Genomic DNA, 26,759 nt, shown 5'->3' on the forward strand with positions numbered 1-26,759 from the left:
TACTAGTTAAAATAACACACTAACGGCATAACTCATATTTTCCAAGACAATGAGGTATTGCTATGCATTGCAGTGGCATAGTATATCTTTGACTTGTGCTCATGCAGAGCAATACCATAGCACTCAAAGTAATACAAATTCAATCTTCATCCTTCACTCGTTGCTGGATAATTCAAACAACCAGAGCATTTACACAGAAATATCAACAACAAATACTATTCGCAATAGAAGCTTGTGATCCCTAACATTAACATGCTTGTTGCCATTCCAAAACTTACAACCCTTGTAAGATAGCAATGAAAATGCCTAATTTGCAAAAAACGAATCACCTTTTATTACCAATGGTATTACTTTGGAAATGTAATCGTCTGAAGGGACATTTCTTATCACATCTTAGCTCAATTAATGGACAGTTAAGGAGGAGAGGAAGGCTTTCAAGCTATCATTAGAAAATGCAGTGTGTCTCGAGCAACCTAAAGCAGACGAAATGACATCAACGTGCCTGCCTCTGCAGAGCCACAGAGAGCAGTTCTGATCCACAGGACAGAGTAGATTACATTGCACAGATATCCTGTTTGTGAAACATTAAGTTGTAATTGCTGTACCCATGAGATAAACTATTAGAACCTATACACATTTATTATGTTGTATGAAACCACAACTGCCAAATATGCACACTAATGTTCATGCACATTATAAACAGAATAAATTGGAAATTTCCACTGGTTCAGGAAGCAGTGACGTAAATACAATAAGATGCATGCAGTTCACAGGCTCATGCGCTGAGTTTGGCTTTAGTAAGTAATCAGCCCTATGTCATACCCTGGCCTACTTATGCCTACTCCTGCAATCCAGCTGTGATGGACATTTCATCTGCGTTCCCAAAAACTAGCCTAAAAATATCACACTGCTAAGACCAGTTGTTATCATACTGCTACACAGAACGACAAGTCGGAGGGAACATTTCAAAACCAAAAATGATTGGTCTAAACATGGCTGAACATGGCTGATAATATAAATGCTCACATTCATTCCTGAGACTGTGGGCAGCAGCAACATGAACAAATATGACTACTGTAACTGTATTTCTCTAAAATGTTTTTACTGTAAATGAAGTGATATTAATGCAAAACATTACTTATTGCTAAAATGCATGGGTCCATGCATCCTTTGTGAAAAGTTATGACACTGTCGCACATTGCAACTAGTTCATCATCAATACAGACTAGCTGACGTATGAGTGCTTCTTAAATAAATAAAGTTGATAAAATCATGTTGATCATTAAGGTCAATCCCTCTACTTCTCCTTCTCCTCTTTCCCGCCTGCAGAATGTAATCACAGCTGACAAGCATTATGCTCCTGTTGCATGCATGTTCTAATCAGCAATCAATTATTAGTAATCACAACTTCCAGCTCTTCCTACTTTTATCATTATCATCTTATGGACCCAGCACAATGCCCTTATCAGAGGCAGCTCATATGCACTGATGCTATCTTTGTAGCAAAGAAAATAATAATACCTGTACATTATTGACATTTGGGGGAATTGTTTTCCAAAATCTAGGCTTTCTTTGTAGATAAAATCCTAAGAGGTCAACCTATACTTTTAGACAATATGGCAATACATAAAAAGCTCACAAATAATAACTAATTGTTCCATGTTCAGAATCTGAATCAGAAAAGAAGTAAATGCCAAGTATGTAAATCTTACAAGGAATTTGCTTTGGTGGTTGTTGCATACATGAACAAACATAATAAACATTAATATGAAATAATCAATAAATACAGAAACAAATACAAAATAGATAATTAACGTATGAAAAAAGAAGCTGAGAAAAATGAATCATGAGGTTCAATAGATCAAATCAATTTGGTAAATTCTTAAGAGAGACTGATCTGTAAATAAACATAGTTACAGTCAATTTTAACATTCTTATCATCTCTATTATTGCGATTCCACTGATCAATTGCGTCACACACTTACTTTATGAAAAACCTGGTTACCTAAATTCATTTTCAGTCACTGAAGAGAATTGAAGACTGAAATCAACACGTTTGAACAATACGAAGGTGGAAAAAAAGGGTAAGATTGTCAACACCCACATTTGCATAACTCATTAAAATCCAACATTGTGGGCTATTCTCTTTTGCTTCCCTGTACAGGACAAACTTAAAAAGAGTCTATCAGGAAAGATTGATAAAGAACGATCAAACAGCAGTGTTCGCAGTTGGCTGAGTCGTGGCCATGAATTCCTGATTCTTTCTGCTGGTCTACTGTGTACTCCCTCTCCTGCAATTGCCACATGTCTAAGTTTCAGCATGATACCACCACTTGGTTGTTCTTGCATCTGATAACTCATATAAACTTAACATAAAACTAAATCAGACTGCAATACAACATAAAGTAGAAAAACATCTCAGTCAACAAAAAGACCTAATCCCATCACATTCTTGTCCAGTGCCAGTCCCTGCCTCCCAATCTCAGTCTCAGAGCCATGCATCAGAGCCACAGGGTTTGGAAAGTTGCCATCATCCTTTTGTCTAATTAAATCTGTTTTATGAGTAAAGAGCAGGAGCCCCGAGCAGAGAGCTGTGGGGGGAGGCTGCTCCCCAAGATTAGCCTGTGAGCTGGATTACCAAACCTTCACAATAACAGCAGTCAGGAAATTATGCTCTTGACACACAGGCGTGCTGCATTAGGCTGGATCTGCTGAGCTTTACAAAGAAATGCTCATTTCACTTTATCCACAGCAAGACACATTCTGCAGTTATGCAGCTCCTTAGGAAAAGACCCCGTTCACATAGGGCACAGATTACCTTCAAATCATGACATTTTAAGATACCTATGCATTTTACACTTTCATTCTAACACCATACAAGTGTTTATTTGTATTCAAATCCTAAATACACAGTTGGCACATTCCTCCATGCGTTATGAACATCTGATCCGGGAAATAAATATACGCCTCTGAAAAAGACAAACTGGTGTTAATATGTAGCAAATCAATGCTGTTTATCAATCAGTGTGTTTCAGTCCTTTCTTTTCCCTTCTTCTCTTGTTAACTCTCAGCTTTGGGTATGTGACGTGTAGGTTTGGTTCAACAAAGAAATTGTAAATTAAAATTAAAATTAAAATGCCCAAACATATATTAAACTGCTGTTAACAGGAAAGCCTGTCAGCCATTTCCCCACTAAAGAAACAATATCATAATTTGATTTTGTATTCATTTTACAAACCCACACCTACTAAATAGATCCGGACATTTATATTTATAATAGCTAGACTGAAAGGATGGGTTTTGGGCGATGGACTACACCACTATTCCTCAGTCTCTCTTCAGTGCTTTCCTGATGTTGACTGTGGAGCTGGTAAGTTTCCTATTGATTTTCTGGCAGATGCCTTTGGCACAAGCTGTAGCTTGCTAATATACTTGGCTTTCAGCGGTCCCCCACAGGGCAAAACTCCTCATGAATCAAGTCCTCTGATAATAGAGTACGTTGAACTACTAATCTGCAATAAGCAGAGTGCTTTATTCTAAAGACAAGGAAATACACTCTCTGCTTTTTCCAATATCATAAACAGTACATCAGCAAACTTTGTGTTGATGGCAGGATGCAATGGGGTGAACAATGGGGTAGAACAGAGTGAAGAGGACGTGGCATAGATAGAAACTAAAGACACTAGGAAGTATATTACCAAAGTCATACCTCTTAGGTAAGGTCCTATTCCTTTTCTTCTGATTGAGGCCACAGTATGTATGAAAATAGCAACATCCTTTTCTCATATTAAGGGAAACCATTGTAGCTTGAGGGATAAGTGTCAAAACCTCCCAAATGCCATGAAACATCAAACACACTGAAAAAAACTGATTGCAGTGGCAGTAAATAAATACAATGACTTCATTTTTTATGTATGAGACTGTAGACATATGAGACTATAATCTATAATCTTCTACTGCAGTGTCATGTCTAAAACACAAGTCTACTCAATTGTATCACTGCTAGACTTATGTACCTTTCATATGAGGCTATGAAAAAAGTAGTGGTGGAGCAGGTAGGCAGTACTTATGTACATTTTCTCAGAGTGATTATTTTAAAACTCCACACCAGGGAGTGTCTCCTCCTTATAATGAGGCCAACAGTCTGTGGTTGTCTGGCCTACATGCATCCCACACATATGATGTGTGTAAAAAGTATCAAACTTTGAGGCTGATGAAAAAAACAGCAAGTGTCACATTGCAGGTTTTCTACTCAGCCGGCAATGTGCGTCAGGAATATTGCATCTTGTCATGACTCCGTCTCTCATGAAAGCTTTGCACAATGTTTGTAAGTTGTTTTTACCTTTAATTCGTTAATTGATCTTACAATAAACTAATAGTTTAGGACAAAATATGAGGTAAAGACTGCTTTTGCAACTAAATCCATTTCAAGTGAAGTATATAGCCAAATGGTAACATTTTATGGAAACTACTGAGGAGCTATGACGCTGTCTTGTCTGTCACACACAAAGCTTTAGCTGGCAAAGCATAACACACGTGTGTCCTACTTATCAGACAACAGTCACTCCCAGGCTTTTGATGGCATCAGCTGAAGGAGAAAAGGTAAAAAAATGGGTAGACCTGCTTCCGGCACTCACTTTGCATGCTCGAACCCTTGCAAGTCATTTTTCGAATTTTAAAAGGAGGCATCTTTGCAATTCTACTAAAAAGCCGCACACACTCATGATGGAGAACTGGCAGGCAAAGCCCCTTTGGATAAAGCAGATTGTAGGACAGCAATAAGCATGGCGGCTCATCATGTCCAGTGGTGCTGAGGCAAAGCTATTTCTGTTTTTGACGGCTATTAAGAGGAATGAATCTCTGTTGTACACACAGCAGCAATAATCCACACTGTCCCTTCCCCCATTCAACCTCTACTCTAAGGCTCTCCCCCTGCTCTGGTGTTCACAAGAAACTTGAGACGCGTCAATTGCATAAGAGGCACATCTAATCTATTTCTATTTGTACATTTTCGCCACAAAAATGTGCCATTTGGGTGTGTGTGTGGAAATCTATCTCTGGGAAACCAAATTGAAGTCAGAAATAATAACATGAGAATAAATACTGCTCACAGCCAGTCAATCACAGAGATGAGTTTTGCTGTTTACTGCGAGTTTACAGAAAGAACGTTGTCCCCCTTTTCGTACAAACTGTAAGCCAAAAATACTTTGTCTTTCATAGAAACTAGGAATTTACTATTGCTAAATAGGTAAAGAAATGTCACGTTATTTTAATAAATGTCCTATTACTTTTTTGGGGGATTTAATGTAACCAACTTTGTATAATTTTTAATAGGATCTCACATTATGAAAGTATTAGTATCAAAGATTACCTACTTAGTAACATGACTGACATGGAACATTAATGAATTGTACCCATATCCTAAATGTTTGCGTGGGATCCTTTGAGTCCCTTTAAAGTTTCCATTAAAATAATTAAGAGAATAATAAAAAAAACGTCAACATTTTCACCAAATCATTTTAGATGGGTCTGAGAAAACCCATCTAAAACGATAGTTAGGGCATTAACTGCTATAGTAGTATTGCTTGACAGAAAAACAGACCAACCCCACAGGGGAATACTGCACCTAACATATAGGTTATGAAAATGCTGCAAAGGGTACACAGCAATGCATTCAACAAAGACCTGCATGCATGGGTGTGCACGTGTGCTACTGCCACACAAATGAAATGAAGGGGGAATTGTTGAATTATATGGAGCCACAGATCTGTAAGAGAGCAGATGGCCTGAAAGGAAATGTCGCTGCTCTAATGTACTGTACCGTGTTGTGTTGGACTTAATCTGTTTTACCTCTGCTTATTGGCATATCACAGGGCTTTGCCATCTCAGTACTCTCACAAGGGTTGGAGATTCCCTGGCCTGCTATGGCAGCAGATCCCATCTCACTAATGCTGTTGCACAACCCTCAATCACTATAATACATTTCAGTGCTGCAGATTTGCTGAATCCGTGTTTCTTATGAGCCGTTATGTAGTATCTCTGGCCACTCTAGTGGGCGACAGATAGCAGCTATCACAAAGCCTGTATTTCAGTATGTACAGTATTTTCAAATTTAGTTTGAGATCTCTCTCGGTAGGTGAATAATTAAAAAAGATCACAATAATGAGCTGCACACAGACCTCTGTTCAAAGTCACACTCTGAAAATCAATTCAAGCAAGATATCTGTATAGTTTCTATGCTGTGGCACCTGTATCTATTATTCCACCAGACTTGTAATTTGTTTTCGGTCAGGTCAAGCTATTGCCAAGAAACCAAATCAACAATGGGGTAAAATTCATCCTATTGTGTACTACAAGTTCAATAGAAAGAAAAGGCAGTATTACAGTCTCTCTCACAGTTTTCCCATCCCTTTACACTGTTGAAGAGTATCCTAAAAAATAAATAGACAAAAAGTACTAAATATCAATGGTACTGCTTCCTCACGCAAACCCAAAAGAAGATGCTCTTAAACCTAAAATAATTAACGACAAACAGCAAAAACAATAATAACTATATTCACTTTATAATACAAAAATAGTGTTTTTTTTTTACAAATAAGAACTATCAAATGAACATTTTCATAAACTATAATACTATTACTACTTATGTAATTGATATGCTCAAATATCAAAGGGCAAACAAAGACATCTCTGGCTTACTGTATGTTACACACCACAAACCATTAGGCAGCTATTTATAATACATAGAGCTGTGCTGTGTTTTACTATTGACATTAAACCAAAACATGTACCAACAGCAACATGATTTACTGAAGCTGAACATGTTCACATTTCTTTAGTTGAAGAGGACATTAGTGCTAAACAAAAGCAGTGAGGATATAGACACCATGAAACCTAAATATCTTAATGAGGACTTCAATTGCATTGTTTTTTACTCTATATTCACTAAATCACCAATGCAACAGTGCTATACTTCAGCTCTAAATGTTGTTGAAACATATGTGCACATGGATTAAAGTGTGATTCTCTGTCATTCTGGGGTGCCCTCACTAGTGCTTTGCGGATGAGTATCAGACATAAATACTAAAAGTGCTACCCTCATCATGGTTTAGCAAAATGAAAATGAAGCCTAGTGGATGTGGATGACACATGCCTGTGGTGTGGGAGACACGGGTTTGATTCCCACTGTGATACATCAACCAATGTGTCCCTGAGCAAGACACTTAACCCCTAATTGCTCCTTAGGTGTACGACCTCTGACATACATAGCAATTGTAAGTTGCCTTGGATAAAAGCGTCAGCTAAATGACATCTAATGTAATGTAATAATAAAATGGAATAGTTTCCAACAGAGTTGGAAATCAGGGCAAGACCTAAAAAACAAAAAGTGAAATTAAATGTATTGCACTTACCGCTCCTGTATGAGGCATTGGGTTAAATCCACAAAGGTTGCAAACAGTGTTCTTGCATTCAGTGCACATATTGTAATTGGGAGGATCCTTGGAGCCCAAATTGAGGTTGACCTTACAGAGTGGACAGGTAGACTGGCCTGGTTTGACATGGACTTGGGAAGCCTCTGCAGCCTTGGGAGGCTCCGATGGTGCTGCTTTAGGAACAACTTGGGTCACTTCTGTGGATTTTGAAGTCTCTGGTGGAACTTTCTCTACTTTGGCCTGTGCTGATGGAGCAGGCTTGGCCTGTTGAGGGGGTTCTGATTTCTTTCCAGCAGGTTGTTTAGAGTCCTTTGTAGGTGGCATCTTGGGAGAAACCGGAGGTGTAGCTTTAGGAGAGACAGTAGTGGACATCTTACGTGGAGTAGGTGGTGTAGTTTTAGATTCCTCCTGAACAGCTGAGGTTATCAATGTAGATGCAGAGCTGAAGATTGAGGAACCAAAACCAAACATCTTCCCAGTCACTGACCCAGCAGGCTTTGCAGCAGCAGGTTGTGTTTTAGGGCTGCCAAGGCCAAAGAACACCTGTCCGCCTGACACTTGTTTAGCAGGCTGAGCTAGCGGTGGTACAGATTTGGCAGGAGGGGTGGCAGATTTTGAGGGCTGTTCTGGTTTTCCAGCTTCTTGTTTTGCAAGACCTTCAGTCACTTGTGGCTTTTGAGTTTGAGAAAGCTGCCCTTGTGGGGATTTTTTATCAGGTTGATGCTTGCCAGCCCCCTCCAGACCTTGTCCTTGTTCAGTACCTGAAAGGACCTGTGTCTGTGGCACAGAATCTCGTCGTGGTGTCTCCGTCCTTTGGACTGCAGTGGGCACTGGAGCCTTAGTTTCGGGGGTTTCTTTTTTCTGTGGCGTTGCTTGAGTTACCTCTTTTTGGACTGCTGTAGATTCTGTAGACTTCTCCTTTTGGACTAATGTTGGTACAACCTTCTGTTCAGAACCAAGATTTGTAAAAACCTTGCTTGGGGAAGGCTGTGGTTTCACTACAAGACCTCCAGTCAGCTCAGATGCTCCTAGGGCTCTCTGCATCTGGCAGGTCAGACAAAGCCATTCCTTTACCTGCAAAGAGTGAAATACAATATGCAAGGCGTTGTTAAACAGAGCAACAACCCAGTGTTTGGCAAACCAAGGAGCACATATTTTATAGTTCAAATTTAAAGTGATTACAAAAAGGATATTTAACCACGTCAAGCATTTGTGTCGTTAATTAATATAAATGTGGATTACAATCTGGATTGTAATGATAAAATCTGTTAATTCTCAAGACTTGGGTCTGGCATTTATAATCACTAATATGATGCACTAAATAAACCTGCTGAACAAAGCATGAGGTTAGGAAACCAATGTAAGTTGTTATTCAGTGGCAAAGACTTTGTGTGGTATTACAATAATTTACAAATTATCAGCATCAAATTGAACGTTAGCTATTCAAACCTTGCAACTTGTTGGTCATTGAACAATTAGTTAAATGCTAATTTAAATCAATCAATAAATAGGGTGAGAATAAAAGAAAACAACAATTGTCGGGACAGTAATTTACCTCTGACACAACCGGCATCGTATTAAATCCACATTGGTTGCAGGCTGTAATCTTGCATTCTGTGCAGGTGTTATAGTTGGGAGGCTCTTTGGATTCTATGTTGAGGTTGACTTTACAGAGTGGACATATGGACAGAACTACGTTTGAAGCACTTTGGATGTCTGTTTGTGTTTTAGGGGGCTCTGATGAAGCTTTGTCCACTTTGGCTTGTACTGTTGAAGGAGTATTTTCCTGGGGCGGTTTCTCTGTTTTTTTCTCTTCAGTTTTCTGGACAGCAGGTGGCTTGGTGTCCTTTGCAGGTAACGTTTTAGGAGAGGCTGGTGGTGTAGTTCTAGGTGAGACATGGGCTGTTGTGGACATCTTGTGCGGAGTTGGTGGTGTAGTTTTAGGGTCATCCTGGACAGCTGACGTTATCAAAGTGGATGCAGAGCTTAAGAAAGAGGACCCAAAGCCAAACATCTTTCCAGTCACTGACTCAGCAGGCTTTGCTGCAGCCGGCTGTGCTTTAGGACTACCAAAACCAAAGAAGCCTCCTGATGCCAGTTTTGCAGGCTGAGCTGCTGGTGATACAGATTGGGCAGGGGAGGTACCAGCTTTTGGACGCTGTCGTGGTGGTGTCTTTCTTGACTCTGGACCTGGTGGAGGAGCAGACATAGCAGTAGAAGTCACAGGTTTTGGAAGCTGTTGTGGGGGTGACTTTCCTGCCTCTGGAGCTGTTGGAGGAGCAGACATAGCAGCAGAATTACCAGCATCTGGAGGCTGTTGTGGGGGTGGCTTTACTGCCTCTGGACCTATTGGAGGAGCAGACATAGCAGTAGAAGTACCAGCGTCTGGAGGCTGTTGTGGGGGTGGCTTTACTGCCCCCGGACCTTTTGGAGTAGCAGACATCGCAGTAGAAGTACCAGCGTCTGGAGGCTGTTGTGGGGGTGTCTTTACTGCCTCTGGACCTGTTGAATGAGCAGACATAGCAGTAGAAGTCATAGCTCTTGCTGAGGCTTGTGGGGGTATATTACATTGTCCTTTGGTCGTCTCTCCAGGAGGCTTTTGTGAAGCCAGTGAAACATCAGTCTTTGTGGTAGTGGATTGAACAGTTTTGTCAGGCAATGAAGCAGCTGCAGGGGTTTCTTTCTTTGTTGGTCCACTAAGTGCTGGGGATTCAGGTTTTCTGACTGCTGAAACAAGCTCAATTTTGGGTGTGGCTGGTTTATGGATGTCCTCCTGCGAAGTGGACATTGGGGTCTCCTTCTTCTGTATGGTGGCAGGGATGTCTTTGCTTGGTGAAGGTTGGGGTTTTATCATGGGAAGGCCTAGAGGTTCAGAAGCTCCAAGTGCTCTCTGCATCTGGCAGTTGAGACAAAGCCATTCCTTCCCCTGAAAAACAAACCCAGAACATGAGTAACTTTATTTGCATTTTGTTACATGTAATAACAAACTCTCAAAACAGCACTTTGTTGTATTGGTCCAGATAACTACTTTGTTCAATTGGAAGGGACAACCTAGATTGGAGTAACAAATTTCAATTTTCAATTAGATGTAATTAAATGGACATAAAGTTCAAACAATTTTTTTTTACAGTACAGTTCTTATATTTAAAAATGCCAACCAAAAATTAAACCTGTGACTCACTAGCCAATGAACAGGGATAAATCAGAACACTTTTAATTAACTGTCTGCACACCAGAAATGCTGAATAACCTGATGAATTCCACATGAAATACTAATTTTATTACCTCTGTCACATTTGACAAAGGACTAAATCCACATTTGCTGCAGACAGTGGATTTGCATTCAGAGCAGGTTTTGTAGTTGGGAAGCTCTTCGGAGCCCATGTTAAGTCCTGCCTTGCAGAGTGGACAAGTAGACAGGCCCACTTTGGGAGCAGCTTGAGAGGCTTCTGGTTTTGCAGGCTCTGATGGCTCCACTTTGGCCGGTTCTAATGGAGGAGCCTTGGCCTGCTGATGTTGGTCAGTAATCTTTTCCGAATCTGGTTTCTGAGCAGATGATGGTTTGGCCTCCTTTGCTGAAGTCATCCTCGGAGAAACTGGGGGGCTGCTCTTTGGAGAAAGCTGCCATGACGATACATTGCCAGAGACTTGAGCTGGGGCAGACATTTTGCGGGAACTGGGTGGTGTTGTTCGGGACTCCTCCTTGACTGCAGATGTTATCATGGTGGATGCTGAGCTGAAGAGGGATGAACCAAATCCTAACATCTTTCCAGTCACAGCTTCAGTTGTTTTTGAGGCAGCACGCTGAGATTTAGGACTACCAAAGCTGAAGAAACCTCCTGATTCTTGATTTGTTGGCTGTTCTGCTGGAGGAGGAGATTTGGCAAGTGATGCTTCTGCAGGGTTTGATTCTTTGTCTAGGGCTTTTGGTGGCTGTACTTCATCAGAGGATGTGTGTGGTTGATCAGCTGATATCTGAACAAGTTTAGCTTTCTCCTCTTTCTTTTCTGATACTTCTTTAGGTGCAGGGGAACTTGGTGGAGTGTTTTCCTTTTTCTTATGGAGAGAAGTTTCAATATCTGTGTTGACAGGATGAGCTTGAATTAGCAGTGGTTTATTGAGGTCTGAAATTACTGCTGTTGTCTCTTTGATGGGAGGTGCAGTGGAGGTTGAGACCTCTTCTGCAGGTGTTGAGGCAGTGGTTGATGTTTGGGTAATGTCCAATGGAAATGAGGGTTTAAATTCTTTCTTTTGTGATGCACCTGGTATTGGACTGTCATTCTGTTTTTTGTCTGACACTTCAGGTTTTTGTGGTAAATTAATGTCTTGCTTTTGATATACAGTGGCTTCTTTTGGGGCAGAAGCAGGTGGGGGCACATTGTCGGTTGATGCCTGGGGTTTCGTCAGTGGAGGCACTACTGTTTCGGCTGCTGTGAGAGCTCTTTGCATCTGACAAGTCAGACACAACCACTCCTTCACCTAAGGGGACAAGTTGGAAAACAAAATTACTTTAAGTGTGTCTGCAAAACGTTAAAGGGTTTGCATGATGAAATAGTTCAGCACAATGAAATGCAGTATGTGTGCATTTCTACATTTTATTTTAGGTATACAACATAATACATTTTTCGAATACCAATATATATTTAAAAGAAAATTATATAACATGTAGATATTATTAAAAATATAAATCATTAATACACACACTTTGAGTGAATCCCACTTACCTCTGAAACATTTGGCATAGGGTTAAATCCACACTGGTTACAGACAGTGTTCTTGCACTCGGTGCAGGTATTGAAGTTAGGTGGATCCTTCGATCCACCCACCTTGAGTTCCACCTTACAGAGTGGACAAGTAGACTGGCCTGATTTGACAGTGACTTGGGAGGCCTCTTCAGCGCTGTGAGGTTCCGACGAAGCTTTGCCAACTTTAGACTGGACTGATGGAGGTGTCTTAGTCTGTTGGGGCTGTTCTGGCTTTGCCTGTTGTTCTTTCTTCTGAGAAGCAGGGGATTTAATGTCTTTTACTAGAGACATCTTGGGAGAAACTGGTGGAGTGGTCTTTGGCTGGTCCTGAACGGCTGAGGTTATCAAAGTGGACGCAGAACTAAAGATAGAAGAACCAAAACCAAACATTTTCCCAGTCACTGCTTCCGCTGGCTTTGCAGCATCTGGTTGAGTTTTACCACCACCAGAACCAAAGAAGCCTCCTGACTCTCGCTGAGTTGCGGCTGTGGCATTACTCAGCTTGCGTTCAGTTTGCCTTATCTGGTCTGGTGGTTTATTAGGACCCAGTGTTTTCTGGGGCTCCTGGGGCTTCATCTGAGAAGGAACTGGGCTAGGTTGTTTTGGACCTTCTGGCTTCTCAGTAGCTTCAGCTGTAGCTGGCTGTGCTGTTACAGATGGTTTCCTCCGAGGCGATTCTTTCTTTTCAGATTCAGCTGGGCTGATGAAATCTTTATTTTGTGGTTTTACAGGTATCTGAGAGATGACGGAAGCAACTCCTTGGGGCTGTGTTGCTCCTAGAGCCCGCTGCATCTGGCAGGTGAGACACAACCACTCCTTCACCTTAAAATGAGAAAGAAAAGTTTAATTATAATCTGTTCAGTATTCTTTGTATAATTATGTTTTATATTTATGCAAGGAAGTAAGTATTTGTATCTTTAATATTGCAGCAGTTATAAATCTAATAACAGGAAAGTAATAATTAACAAAGGCACGCGTAATTTTAACACAAGGAGGAGCCAGCAATGCTCACTCTCAGAAAAGTAAATGTGGTGTAATTATTTACAGTCACATAGCAGTCAAATGGAAAATAACATTTCATTAAAAAATATATGTGTTTCTCTTACCGCTGTTTCATGTGGCATAGGGTTAAATCCACACTGATTACAGACAGTGTTCTTGCATTCAGAGCAGGTATTGTAGTTGGGTGGATCCTTGGAACCAACATTAAGTTCCACCTTACAGAGTGGACAGGTAGACTGGACTGGTTTGACAGTTACAAGGGAGGCTGCTTCAGCCTTTGGGGGCTCTGATGGGCCTTTGTTCAATTTGGCGTGTCCAGATATAGGTGTCTTTGTTTGCTGAGATGGCTCTGTCTTCTTTTGCTGCTCCAGCTTCTGAGTGCTAGGGGGCTTGATTACTTTTGCTGGAGACATCTTTGGGGAAACTGGTGGAGTGGTCTTGGGCTGGTCCTGAACGGCTGAGGTTATCAAAGTGGACGCAGAACTGAAGATGGAAGAGCCAAAACCAAACATTTTCCCAGTCACTGCTTCTGCTGGCTTTGCAGCATCTGGTTGAGTTTTACCACCACCAAAACCAAAGAAGCCTCCTGACTCTCGCTGTGTTGCTGCTGTGGCATTACTCAGCTTACGTTCAGTTTGCCTTATCTGGTCTGATGATTTATTAGAACCTGGTGTTTTCTGTGGCTCCTGTGGCCTCCTCTGAGAAGGAACTGGACTGGGTTGTTTCAGACCCTCTGGCTTCTTAGCAGCTTCGGCCATAGCTGGCTGTGCTGTTACAGATGGTTTCCTCTGAGGCGAGTCTTTCTTTTCAGGTTCAGCTGGGCTGATGACATCTTTATTTTGTGGTTTTACAGGTGTCTGAGGGTTGATGGAAGCAACTCCTTGGAGCTGTGATGCTTCTAGAGCCCGCTGCATCTGGCAGGTGAGACACAACCACTCCTTCACCTAAAAATAAGAAAGAAAAGTTTAACTATAATCTGTTCAGTAATCTTTGTATAATTATGTTTTTATATTTATGTAAGGCAGTAAGTATTTTTATCTGTCATATTTCAGCAGTTATAAATCTAATTACAGGAAAGTAATAATTATCAGAGGCATGCATAATTTCAACACAAGGAGGAGCCAGCAATGCTCACTTTCAGAAAAGTAAATGTGGTGAATATATTTACAGTCAGATAGCAGTCAACTGGAAAATAACATTTCCTTAAAAAATATAATTTTTTTCTCTTACCGCTGTTTCATTTGGCATAGGGTTAAATCCACACTGATTACAGACAGTGTTCTTGCATTCAGAGCAGGTATTGTAGTTGGGTGGATCCTTGGAACCAACATTAAGTTCCATCTTACAGAGTGGACAGGTAGACTGGCCTGGTTTGACAGTTACAAGGGAGGCTGCTGCAGCCTTTGTGGGCTCTGATGGGCCTTTGTCCAATTTGGCGTGTCCAGATATAGGTGTCTTTGTTTGCTGAGATGGCTCTGTCTTCTTTAGCTGCTCCGCCTTCTGAGTGCTAGGGGACTTGATTACTTTTGCTGGAGACATCTTTGGAGAAACTGGTGGAGTGGTCTTGGGCTGGTCCTGAACGGCTGAGGTTATCAAAGTGGACGCAGAACTAAAGATCGAGGAGCCAAAACCAAACATTTTCCCAGTCACTGCTTCCGCTGGCTTTGCAGCATTGGGTTGAGTTTTACCACCACCAAAACCAAAGAAGCCTCCTGACTCTCGCTGTGTTGCTGCTGTGGCATTACTTAGCTTACGTTCAGTTTGCCTTATCTGTTCTGGTGATTTATTAGGACCCAGTGTTTTCTGGGGCTCCTGGGGCCTCATCTGAGAAGGAACTGGGCTGGGTTGTTTTGGACTCTCTGGCTTCTTAGCAGCTTCGGCTGTAGTTGGCTGTGCTGTTCCAGATGGTTTCCTCTGAGGCGAGTCTTTCTTTTCAGGTTCAGCTGGACTGATGAAATCTTTATTTTGTGGTTTTACAGGTATCTGAGAGATGACGGAAGCAACTCCTTGGGGCTGTGGGGCTCCTAGAGCTCGTTGCATCTGGCACGTGAGACACAACCACTCCTTCACCTAAAAATAAGAAAGAAAAGTTTCCTTATTATCTGTTCAGTAATCTTTGTATAATTATGTTTTATATTTATATAAGGCAGTAAGTATTTTTATTTGTCATATTGCAGCAGTTACAAATCTAATAACAGGAAAGTAATAACTAACAAAGGCATGCATAATTTCAACACAATTAGGAGCCAGCAATGCTTACGTTCAGAAAAGTAAATGTGGTGTCATTATCTACAGTCATATAGCAGTCAAATGGAAAATAACATTTCACTAAGAAATATATTTGTTTTCTCTTACCGCTGTTTCATTTGGCATAGGGTTAAATCCACATTGATTACAGACAGTGTTCTTGCATTCAGAGCAGGTATTGTAGTTGGGTGGATCCTTGGAACCCATATTAAGTTCCATCTTACAGAGTGGACAGGTAGACTGGCCTGGTTTGACATTTACAAGGGAGGCTGCTGCAGCCTTTGGAGGCTCTGATGGGCCTTTGTCCAATTTGGCCTGTCTTGATTTGGGTGTTGTTTGCTGAGATGGCTCTATCTTCTTCTGCTGCTCCAGCTTCTGGGAGCTAGGGGACTTGATTACTTTTGCTGGCGACATCTTGGGAGAAACTGGTGGAGTAGTTTTGGGCTGGTCCTGAACAGCTGAGGTTATCAAAGTAGATGCAGAACTGAAGATGGAAGAGCCAAAGCCAAACATTTTTCCTGTTGTTGACTCTGCTGGCTTTGCAGCATCGGGTTGAGTTTTACCACCACCCATACCAAGGAAGCCTCCTGACTGCAGCTGTGTCGCTGCCATGGCATTACTCAGCTTATGTTCTGTTTCCCTTTTTGATACTGACTCTGCAGGCTTTACAGCATCAAGTTGGCTAGCCTGATCTGTTGGCTTCTGTGGAACTGTTTTCTGTCTTTCCTGTGGTGGTTTATGATCAGGTGCTGGGCTGGCCTGTTTTATTGGTGCAGTAGGAGCTTCAGGTTTGCCTGGTTGCACTGATGGTGTAGACTGTTTTCTATGTTGTGATACTGGTTCCGAGGCTTCCTTCTTTTGTACAGCAGGGCCTGGACTGTCCTTAGTTTGAGGTGTATTTGGTTTGAAAGAATCCTTCCCCTGGACTGCAACAGGTGAAGGAACTTTACTTGATGATGTTTGGGACTTCAATGTGGGGGGTCCTGGAGGCCCAGATGCTCCAACGGCTCTTTTCATCTGACAGTTAAGACACAGCCACTCTTTTACCTAAAATACAGTAGCTACCAGTTATGTGTTGCTTTGGAATTGGAAATTGCAGTAATTCACATTAACTTTTAGAGAAAAATACCCTTTAAAACTGCCATCCAGTTCAAGGTTATTGTAAAAAGGCCTCATATTACAGTTCAACAAACAGATGTTGTGTAAATGCATAAAATATTAAGAAGGGTTTTCTTATTTGTGCATTTGTTCACTTACCTCTCCCATAGGCATTGGGTTAAATCCACATTGCATACAGACAGATGCATTGCACTCAGTGCAGTTGTTGTAGTTTGGAAGGTCCTTGGAGCCGATGTTAAGCTTAACCTTACACAGTGGGCAGGTGGCCTGGCTTTCATTGGAAGATATTTGGGAGCTTGTTGCAGAGTGTTCTGGTTTCTTCTCCTGCTCTGATTTCTGAGCAAGCATTTTGGGCTCTCTTGCTGGGGAAATTTTTGGAGAAACTGTTATGGTACTTTTCGGAGAAATCTTGGGCACAGCACACATCTTGGGAGAGACTTGGGCTGGTGAAGACATCTTACGAGAGCCTGGTGGTGTAGTATGTGATTCGTCCTGAGCAGATGATATCAAACTTGATGATGTGCTGAAAATGGAGGAACCAAAGCCAAACACCTTCCCATTCACAGACTCTGTTGTTTTCAAAGCATCAGGCCCTGTTGCAGGACCACTCAAGCCAAAAAGGTGTCCTGACTCCTGCTTTGTCTCTGGGGTGACCTTACTCTGTTTTAGTCTAGGTTGACTTGTCTGGTCAGTTGGTTTCTGAGAACCTGATTCCCCCTGGATATCCAGAGGAGTTTTCAGGCCAAGAGTTGGGCTTGCCTGTGTGTCAAGTTCTAGTCCTTTAGCAGCATTCGTTGTCTTTGTAACCACTGTGGCCTGTGTCTTCTGAGGAGAACCTGGTGTGGGACTCCCCTTCTTTTTAAATATATCAGGCACCAGAGTCTCCATCATTGAAGGTGCATCCGATTTTGATAACTCTATTTTTTGAGATTCCTCTTGATTAGGAGCTGTTATCTTCTGATGTACAGCAGTTGGAGTACTGAGAGGTTTCATTGGAGGTCCTGTGAGTTCAGATGCATTAACAGCTCTTTGCATCTGGCAGTTCAGGCATAACCATTCATTTACCTGCAAAAAGAAAATATGTTGAATTAAAAAAGTACTATTTACAACACCTGCATGCAATTACTTAACTTATGTTACTTTACAGAGTGTATTGTGTATTCGTGTTCAATAATTAGCTGACATGTAACGTGTAATCCTCATAATTTTGTAGTTTATTGTAATTTGAAAGTGTATTGGGGAATTTGTCATCTTTGCTCTTATTACCTCTGATACATTTGGCATTGGATTAAATCCACATTGGTTACAGACAGTGCTTTTGCATCCAGTGCAGTTGTTATAGTTGGGAGGTTCCTTGGAACCATAGTTGAGTTCCACCTTACAGAGTGGACAGGTAGATTGGCCTGCTTTACAAACAGCTGGGGAAGCAGCTCCATCCTGTGGAGGTCCTTTCTGTCTGGCTTGTGGGGATGGAGAGGGATTGGACTCAAGCTTCTTCTCTTGCTCTTGTTTCTGAGCAAGAGGTGATTTGTTTGCCTTCCCGGCAGATATCTTGGGAGAAACCGGTGGTGTTGTTTTGGAATCATCTTTGACAGATGTGTTCATTGAAGTGGATGCAGAACTGAAGATGGAGGAACCAAAGCCAAACATTTTTCCACCCACTGATTCAGCAGGCTTTGTAGCATCAGGTTGAGGTTTAGGACCACCAAATCCAAAGAACCCGCCAGATTCCTCTTTTGTAGTTGAGGTAGTATTACTCTGCCTATGTCCAGTTTGACTTGTCTGGTCTTGAGGTTTCTGAAGACCTGTCTTTCGGACCTCCTGTGGAGTTTTATGACCAGGAGCTGGGGTGACCTGTTTCTGACTTTCTGATCCTTTCAAGACTTCAGTTTTTGGTAGCTGCTTTGCTGGCTGATCTGCTGGTGTAGGTGGTTTGGAACCTGATGCAAATGTCTCCTTTGTGTTAGATTCAGCTAGTGTTTGAATGTCTTTCTTTTGAGGTTTATCTAGTGGGTGAGTTTCCTTATTTTGGGCACTGGCAGGTACAGGGACTTTATTTGGTGATGCCTGTAGTTTTATCATCGGAGTTCCCGGAGGCTCAGATGCTCCTAGTGCTCTCTGCATCTGGCAGTTGAGACATAACCACTCTTTCACCTGTTAGAACAATCAGTTAAGAAAGATTTAGATTAATATTGTTGTACAATGGAAAGTTTTTTACTTATAAAAATATATTATTTACATTATTAATCAAAAAGACAACGCAACAATCATCATTCAAGTATATTCCAAATCTACACTACTCTTGTCTTACCTCTTTAACATTTGGTATGGGATTAAATCCACATTGGTTGCAGACAGTGTTTTTGCACTCTGTGCAGGTGTTGTAGTTGGGAGGATCTTTAGAGCCCACATTGAGTTCCAGTTTACAGAGAGGACAGGTAGAGTGGCCTGCTTTAGAAACAACTGGGGAAGCCGGTGCTTTCTTTGGCAGCTCTGATGGAGGTTTGTCCACTTTTTGCTGTGCTGATGGAGGACCCTTGGACTGCTGGGTTTGCTCTGGTTTCTTCTCCTGTTCGGATTTCTTGACAGTTGAGGAATTAGAGTCCTTTGGAGGATGGATTTTGGGAGAAAGTGGCGGTGTAGTTCTGGGCTCATCTTGAACAGCTGAGGATATCAAAGTAGATGCAGAACTAAAGATGGAGGAACCAAAACCAAACATCTTCCCAGTCACTGCCGGCTTTGCAGCGTCGGGCTGACTTTTGCCACCAAAACCAAAGAACCCACCTGACTCTTCCTGTGCAGCTGCAGAAACATTTCCCTGCTTATGTGTACCTTGGTTTGTCTTCTCTGGTTGTTTCTGAGGACCTGTCTTCTGGCTGTCCTGAGGTGTTTTCTGACCAGGAGCCGGGCTGACCTGTTTAAAACTGTCTGGTCCTTTAGCAGCTTCCGCCTTGGTTGGTTGTGCTGCGGGTGTAGATAGTTTTCTCTGAGGAGAGCCTGGTGCAGAAGTCTTTTGTACGGCATGCTGTGCTGGAGTAGTTTTCTTAAACGAGGAACTGACCAAAGATGTTTCATTTTGGGGTTCAATTTTGCCGGCAGCTCGTTTCACCTGGCAGTTCAGACAAAGCCACTCCTTGCCCTTAAAAACACAACAAATAAACAAATTATACATGTACATGTTTTAATGATAAAAAAACGAATGAAAGCTCTAAACTAATAATACAATTAAGAAGCTAGGAGTTGAGGTTTCCTATTCTGAACAGAAAACACACACACACACACACACACACACAAATAATCACGGAATACAGTGAGCATACCCTGTATATGGCTACAGCAATTTAGATGAGACAGAACTGGGTTGCTTCAAATATTGGAACTGATGAGGCATATGTAATCTTGATAAGCGTCATGATGTTAGAAACATAGAACGTAGCTTAGTCCTTGGTTGGTGCTTTTGGTAACATTCAATATTCACCGCAGTATTTGAAAAAAATAGCATTTCAGCTGTGTGTGCTTAATTAAATGTGTTTAAACAAGTAAACATATAACAGTACTGTCACTGTTTCAGTGATTCAGGACTATACATGTTACATTAAAACATCCACTTTCACAGAGTGCTTGCAAAATGCAAAAAAGGATCTTTCCATCCTGATCTTGGTTTACCAGTATTTTGGCTGTAAGTGTACAGTAGGCAGTATCACAAGATCACATAGTCTTGTGCTGTCCTTGTCAATGTAGCCTACTTATTGTACATTGAATTACAGAGTCAAGTGTCAAGTCATGTGTGCTTCAGTATGCCATGTCCATTTAACTTGTATGTGGTATTCCCTACAAGACAATCCCCATGAGGTGTGTGTGTGAGTGTTTGTGGGTGTGTGTGTGTGTGTGTGTGTGTTTGTGCATGTGTGCATGTGTGTGTGTCCATTTTCACACATAACTTTTAAAGTAATGTTTCTTTTTCTAAAAACCATAAACAATATTCAACACAGTCAAACAAAAAGTAAATAAACAGTTTTCCAAGAGTCGTTGATCTTTAAATTCTATTTGTAAGTGACAAATACTGGTAACGTTGTTACCCTCCAAAACCTTTTTCATCATTGTCTTACTTTTTCACTTTTTGTTGAGCTGTAAGTCTAATGGGAAAGACACCAGAGGCATGTGGGTTTGTTTTTGTATTTGAGTGGAGCCCTTATATGCCAGGTCTAGCCAAAGAGTCTGAATCAAAGTTGGCTCAATGTTTAGAGAGGCTCTGTAAGTGGGACATAGAATGAAAATTGCTTTGCAACTTTATTTGGAGAATTGGACATCAACAGCATTCACAGGTCGGCCCAGAAAACAAAGATAATAAACACTCTAGTTTGGATTCAGTTTGCATCTTTATGGTGTAACTTATCTGTTCATACAATTTTAATGAGAAAAAAATGATTTCTAAAGCATGCAACTGTCATAAACTGCACCTGAGCTCTGTAACTTATAAAATAACGCTGTCCTGTCAATGATTTATTTAAATGAGTCACACCATTTGAGAATAACCCTTCAAACAATGAAACGAAAATTACTTCAACACCTACTCTGAACATCAAAAGTGATCCTAATGCTGTGTCTTACCTTACTGACATTTGGCATTGGGTTAAATCCACATTGGTTGCAGACAGTGCTTTTGCATCCAGTGCAGGTATTGTAGTTGGGGGGATCCTTAGAGCCCATGTTCAGCATCACCTTACAGAGTGGACAAGTGGATTGACCTCCTTTAGGAGCATTGTGGGAGGCAGCTGCTGTTTCTGCCTTTTGAGTCTCTGGTGAAGCTTTGGCCACTTTGACCTGTACGGGATGAGCCTTTGCCTGCTGTGGTTGCTCTTGTTTCTTGTCTTGCACTGACTTTTGGACAGTAGCTGGTTTGGTCTCCTTTGTAGACTGCATCTTGGGAGAAACTGGTGGTGTGGTTTTAGGTTCATCCTGAACAGCTGAGGCTATCAAGGTAGATGCAGAACTAAAAATGGAGGAACCAAACCCAAACATCCCTCCAGGCTTTGCAGCTTCAGTTTTAGAACCACCAAAGCCAAATAAACCTCCTGACTCCGGCGGGGCACTGCTTTGCTTGCGTCCAGTTTGACTAGTCTGGTCTGGTTTTTGAGACCCTGATGTTCTCTGGGTCTCAGGAGTCATTTTCTTAACAGAAGCTGGGCTGGCCTGTTTTTGACTTTCTGGTCCTTTGGCAGCTTCACCTTTAGCTGGCACTTTTTCTGATGTAGACTGCAATTTCTGAGGTGAACCTGGTAATGACATCTCTTTTTTGACAGGTGCAGCGGGAGAGAGGGTCCGGTTGGGTGTTGGCTTTTTCATGGAAGGTCCTGGTGGTTCAGAAGCTCCTTGAGCTCTCTGTATCTGACAGGTAAGACAGAGCCACTCATGCCCCTATACAAAAAATAAAAAAGATACATACATTTTAAAAATGATAACACAGTTATGCACACAAAGTACAAGAAGAGAACATCCAGTTCACAATAATTGTGTAGTGGCATTACACGTTAATGGCATACCTTATATCATTGAATAACTACAGTAACCATTTAACCATGCAATTAATTAATTGTTAATAGAGACTGAGAAAGGTGTTGCATTTGCATAATAATTAGTACCATATTAAGATATGGGGCAGTGTGTAATTTAAGTCTAAATCATATGTGCAGTAAAGGTCATGTCAAATAAACTTCATCAAACACATAATGCCTGAACATTGTGTCAATAACAATAAAATTGAATTGAACTGAATTGAATCAATAAAGGCTGCACTACTAACACTGTACTGAATAGCAAAATCATTTTCTATTTTTCAATTGTCAATCAAAGAGAACCATAATATTGGCAAAATATATGCACTGTAATTTATAACTTACATACATTAAGTACATGCACATTTAGTGTAAAATATGAAATGTATGACTCATATGGAAAATTCTAAGCCACTACTTACGTCAGAGTCTGGAGGGCTGAAGCCACACACGCTGCACACTTCAGTTTTACACTGTGTACAGGTTTTATGATTAGGTGGTTCCTTTGTGTGCATATTAAGCTCTGTTGTCTTACATACTGGGCAAAGGGACTTTGCTACTCTTTTTGACTGAGATTCGCCTTTGGTTGGTTCCGGTGATGAAGCCGCTGCCCGGGACAAGCCAGGTGTCCCAGATCCCATAGGGCCTTGTTGTTGAGGCCCAGGCTTTTCAGAGGACTGCTGCTGGGGTGTAGTCCTGAAGCCTTGTTGTTGTTGTCCCACCTTAGATGAGCCCTGTTGTTGCTGTGCCACTCCAGCGGAACCCTTTTGTTGCTGTGAAACGTTAGGTGAGCCCTGTTGTTGTTGTCCAATTCTTGGTGACGCCTGCTTTTGCTGTCCTACTTTCGGTGACCTTTGCTGTGAGCCAGTTTTTTGTGACCCAACCGTTGTGGACTCTTGCACCCCAGTCTTAGCAGGCCCTTGTTGCACCCCTGTCTTTGGTGGAACCTGTTGTGTTGATGCCTTTGGAGATCCAGGTTGAACTCCACTCTTAGTCACATTATGTTGTTGATCTCCAGGCTTAGGCAAACCTTGCTGTGGTGGGCCCTTAGGTTGATTTTTTTGTGGCTGTCCTTTAAGCTGGTCTTCAGCCTGTGTCCCTTCCTTTGGAGCATCTTGTTGCACACCGGGCTTGTTTGGGGGTCCAGCTTGTCCATTCCCATGCAACTGTGGTGATCCTTGTTTAGGAGGAGGCTGGCCCTTTTGCATAGGTGGGCCCTGACCTGATTTTTGGGGTCCATGCAGTTGTTGAGGGACTTTGTCAGGGCCTAAACCTGGCTGCTGTCCTCCAGATGGTGTCCCCTGCTGTGAAGGTGCTTTCTTATTCTTATCCCCCTGCCCATCATCTCCAAATAAACCAAACTTATTCACAGCAGAGGATACGGCATTGAGGGGGTTGGCCCCGCTAAGGAATTTAGAGGAAAACATAGTTGCGTCTTCCTCCTCCTGCTCCTCTTCCTCTTCTTCCTCGCAGGAGCTGGAATCTAAAGGACTGTCAGAGTCAGAGCAAGAGCTGTCTCCTCGCTGTCCAGGCTCTCCAACAGAAGCCTCGGGGGGGGCTGGGGACGGAGCAGTGGAGAGGGCATCTACAGCCCCACTGCTGCTGGTGCTGCTCCCTGGGCTCTCCTCTGGTTCAGCATCTACATCAGATTTCCTAAATGGAAACAGAAAAAGAGGAAGTGTGAGATGACAGGGAACAAGACAGGAGGGAGGGGTAGTAAAAGAGAGCACGCACATTTGTGAACCACATGCTGTCTGAGCCAATGCTGGTAAACTAAATAAAAACCCGCTGCAACAGCGTACTAAGGTGTAATGAGTGCAGAGGAAAAATAATATTGCTCATCCACCGATTCAATGGCCAAGGTGGGTATTTGATCCTGTTTATACATGTTGGGACATAATTGTAGTCTCTAATAACTCTACCCAGGAGAGCATCAGTGAATTACATAATATCATTTGGTTTACTCATCTTTATCTAAATCCATAATCTGCACATTTCATAAGAGAGGAATTTATATTCGGATACACTGTGAATGTGAATAAACAGCGTCTGTAATACACCATAGTGCCGGATAAATAAAAATGACTTCCATCCTGACTGAAATGATTATTATTTTCAAAGCAAATTTCGCCTCTATACAAAGAAAGCAATCAATGATTCAGCCTCACTTTGATTTACTCCGCTCCGACTGTTGCTTTCAGGACCATGGACAGGTCAGCGATTCCTTTCAGCCGGCAATACAATTCAGACCAATGTGCAACACACGAGGCGGATATCGCTCTTAATAGACCGTACTACTACAATCCATATTCGAATAGTCATTCAAGGTGGACTCACAGGTTGCAATTTTTCTTCCACCGTCAGAGAATTCGACTTCCTCCGCTACTCGCATCCTTGGGATTCCATTTCATTCATGACCACAATAGCAAAATAGCACACTAAAGTGTCGGGCAGTAAGAAATCTTATGCGGGGCATTTTCTACACGAGCAAGACGAGTAAACACAGAAAATCTAGCGCTCTCTCTGGAGAAACTGCAGGCACATCCGGGTAGGGGCAGTCAAATAATGCATGGGAAGTGAATACTGATGCTTTCCCTATAAAAAGCAAAAGCAACATCATGTGATAAGCAATTATTTACATCCTGTACAGCTGGATTGAACGTGTACTACGCTCAGCCCGCTGGCAGTATGGTTCAGCCAGAGGCGGTTTACCGAAAAAGCAGCATGCATAACGCCCGAGCACTTTAAACCCGATTACATGTTAGTCCGCAGAGGGTATGAGGTGATGACAGCTCCGTGCACACGGGTGAGCGCACATTTAAAACAAGAAAACATCACATCTATTTGTTTGCCCTTGAAAGGGATTATCTACAAATATCGGAACAGACAAATTGTTGTACAATCCACAATGATTAGAAACCAGCTTGAATAAGAGAGGAAACCCACCAAAAGCCATGTCATCGGTGGCATTTCCCGAAATACCATCTGTTCTCCGGTCCGTGCCCCCCTCCCTCCCCTCTACTCATCTCTTTCCTTCCTGCAGCCGAGCATCCTTCACCCTCCACAGTCACAATGTCAAACGCTGATGAGCGTGCTATGCCAGTGAAAGCGAAGTAAACTGTACCTTCATCAACAGTCGATCTGTGTCCCCATCCTCGCTCAAAGCTCCTCGGATATCCCCCGTCTGTCTGATCGCCCAGGGATGGAGGGCACAGGGCAAACAGAGCGATCAGCATCCACTCCGCCTCCCACCCCAGTGCGCAGGCGCCGCAAATGACAGGCGATCACAATATATATCACGCACGGAAATTGAAATTAAAGAGGACAAGGCGATTTATTTCCCCGGATTGACGCGTGATCAGCGTCGAAGACCTTAGGGTTTACCATCCTGAGAGATATGTATTTCATCAGCGGCCACTGACTTATTTGAAATGTCACTGTGGTGATCATGAGTAGCTTATAGAGGTAATGGGATTTTAGCCCCAAGTGTGCTGGCCCAGGAAAACGATATCTGACGTATTCAGTTTGCTTTGAATTCCAATTTGCATAATATTGTCTGTGTTTACTCAGCATATAATGGTTTTAAAACACCACCATCTGTTTTGGTGCTCACTTTCATTTTCTGTTTCATGCTTGAAATACATTAACACATAACACTAGGCAAAGTATATTCCATCTACCAGTAGATTGTAGACACCTCCGAATAAAAAAGTATTTCCAAATACTTAGATGCATGTATTAAGGTGTGGGTATTGTTGCATGCCAGGTCATCTCTTAAAATGAGCTGACCATGTGTCCCCTTTGTTTTTATGATAATATTTTGTCTATACCTGATATGATCCAACAGGAACTTTTGTCATCCAGACATGACAGATCATATATCTCCAGCTTGCATATCTTAAACCTCATCCATCCGTCAACCCTGTATAAATACGAGCACAACCCATTTCAGCAGAAATCAATACATCTCAGAACTGTCATTAAAATTGGCTTTTCATATTTCTTTGTCTTTGGCAGTTTCTCCAGCCTAATTGCTTCATCCATTTAGACTTGCCTCCAGACCTGCTACACCAGGCACACTATGCTGGCCATAATCCACACAGCTTCATCAATACATTTGTGAAGCAAAAGGCAAAAAAAACAAATGCATTTTGGACTAGATGCCCTTCTTAAGTATGCAGCAATTCTCCCATTGTGCATACACCATCTATACATTTCCACTTGGGCCAAATTAATGATTTTAGCTGTTGTTGCAATGTAGTTTATAGAATACGTAATGGCGATGTCGGTAATAGGAAGTGAACACCCATTGGCACAAAGCACCTCTTCAGTCCTGGCTTTCTTATCCTGGCACACATCCCACAAGAGTTTTTCTACAAAGCAGATGTGATGTGAAGAGACAATCTGGGCAATCTTATCCTGTGCTGCTGTCAGAGTGATAACAAACTAGCTGGCTTTTTTCTTTTCTTCTTGCAGCTCAAGGCCAGATGAATAGACATGCTGAGACTTCTATCCAACCATGAACTGACCACAATCCTTGAAAGCATTAGTATCTTAACACAACTGAAGTAGAATGTGAAGTTTGGTTAAGAAAACGCATCAAAAATGAACAGCACAATATAGTACATACACTTCCTGTGAATCGGTTAACAGATAAC

General features: G+C 41.9%; 2 protein-coding genes across 6 annotated transcripts in view; both read right to left on the reverse strand.

Moving 5' to 3' along the window:
* Nucleotides 1–14,788, reverse strand: part of pclob (piccolo presynaptic cytomatrix protein b) — a 49,151-nt gene extending 34,363 nt beyond the window's left edge. For 4 of the 5 annotated variants that reach the window (XM_034880364.1, XM_034880362.1, XM_034880361.1 and 1 more), the window contains exons 1-6: nucleotides 14,411–14,788; nucleotides 13,285–14,124; nucleotides 12,158–13,000; nucleotides 10,719–11,912; nucleotides 8,989–10,359; nucleotides 7,413–8,507 (exon numbers count right to left, since the gene is read on the reverse strand). In XM_034880364.1, the coding sequence (XP_034736255.1) occupies nucleotides 7,413–8,507; nucleotides 8,989–10,359; nucleotides 10,719–11,912; nucleotides 12,158–13,000; nucleotides 13,285–14,124; nucleotides 14,411–14,719 (5,652 nt within the window). In that variant the 5' untranslated portion in view covers nucleotides 14,720–14,788. The remainder of the gene's footprint in view (nucleotides 1–7,412; nucleotides 8,508–8,988; nucleotides 10,360–10,718; nucleotides 11,913–12,157; nucleotides 13,001–13,284; nucleotides 14,125–14,410) is intronic. The other variant, XM_034880363.1, reaches the window with a different exon arrangement.
* A 352-nt stretch (nucleotides 14,789–15,140) lies between these two features.
* On the reverse strand, nucleotides 15,141–25,333 carry LOC117949045 (protein piccolo-like). Its single transcript, XM_034879034.1, has 9 exons — nucleotides 25,048–25,333; nucleotides 22,939–23,754; nucleotides 22,524–22,905; nucleotides 21,158–21,964; nucleotides 18,858–19,685; nucleotides 17,813–18,700; nucleotides 16,685–17,611; nucleotides 15,652–16,444; nucleotides 15,141–15,250 (listed from the first exon to the last, which is right to left on the reverse strand). The coding sequence occupies exons 2-9, from the start codon at nucleotides 23,526–23,528 to the stop codon at nucleotides 15,141–15,143; spliced, it is 5,325 nt and encodes a 1,774-aa protein (XP_034734925.1). The 5' UTR covers nucleotides 23,529–23,754; nucleotides 25,048–25,333.
* Nucleotides 25,334–26,759: the final 1,426 nt, after the last annotated feature.

Source organism: Etheostoma cragini, chromosome 8 (genome assembly GCF_013103735.1).
Source record: "Etheostoma cragini isolate CJK2018 chromosome 8, CSU_Ecrag_1.0, whole genome shotgun sequence".
NCBI lineage: Eukaryota > Metazoa > Chordata > Actinopteri > Perciformes > Percidae > Etheostoma > Etheostoma cragini.

Bases quoted from the DNA above. Each gene is read 5' to 3' on its own strand.
- LOC117949045 (XM_034879034.1), bottom strand. From the start codon at position 23,528: ATGTTTTCCTCTAAATTCCTTAGCGGGGCCAACCCCCTCAATGCCGTA. The intron at 17,612-17,812 runs GTAATAAGAGCA...TTCTTTTTGCAG, and splicing joins CAATGCCAAATGTATCAGAG to GTAAATGAATGGTTATGCCT. The intron at 16,445-16,684 runs GTAAGTGAACAA...CTTAACTGTCAG, and splicing joins ACCCAATGCCTATGGGAGAG to ATGAAAAGAGCCGTTGGAGC.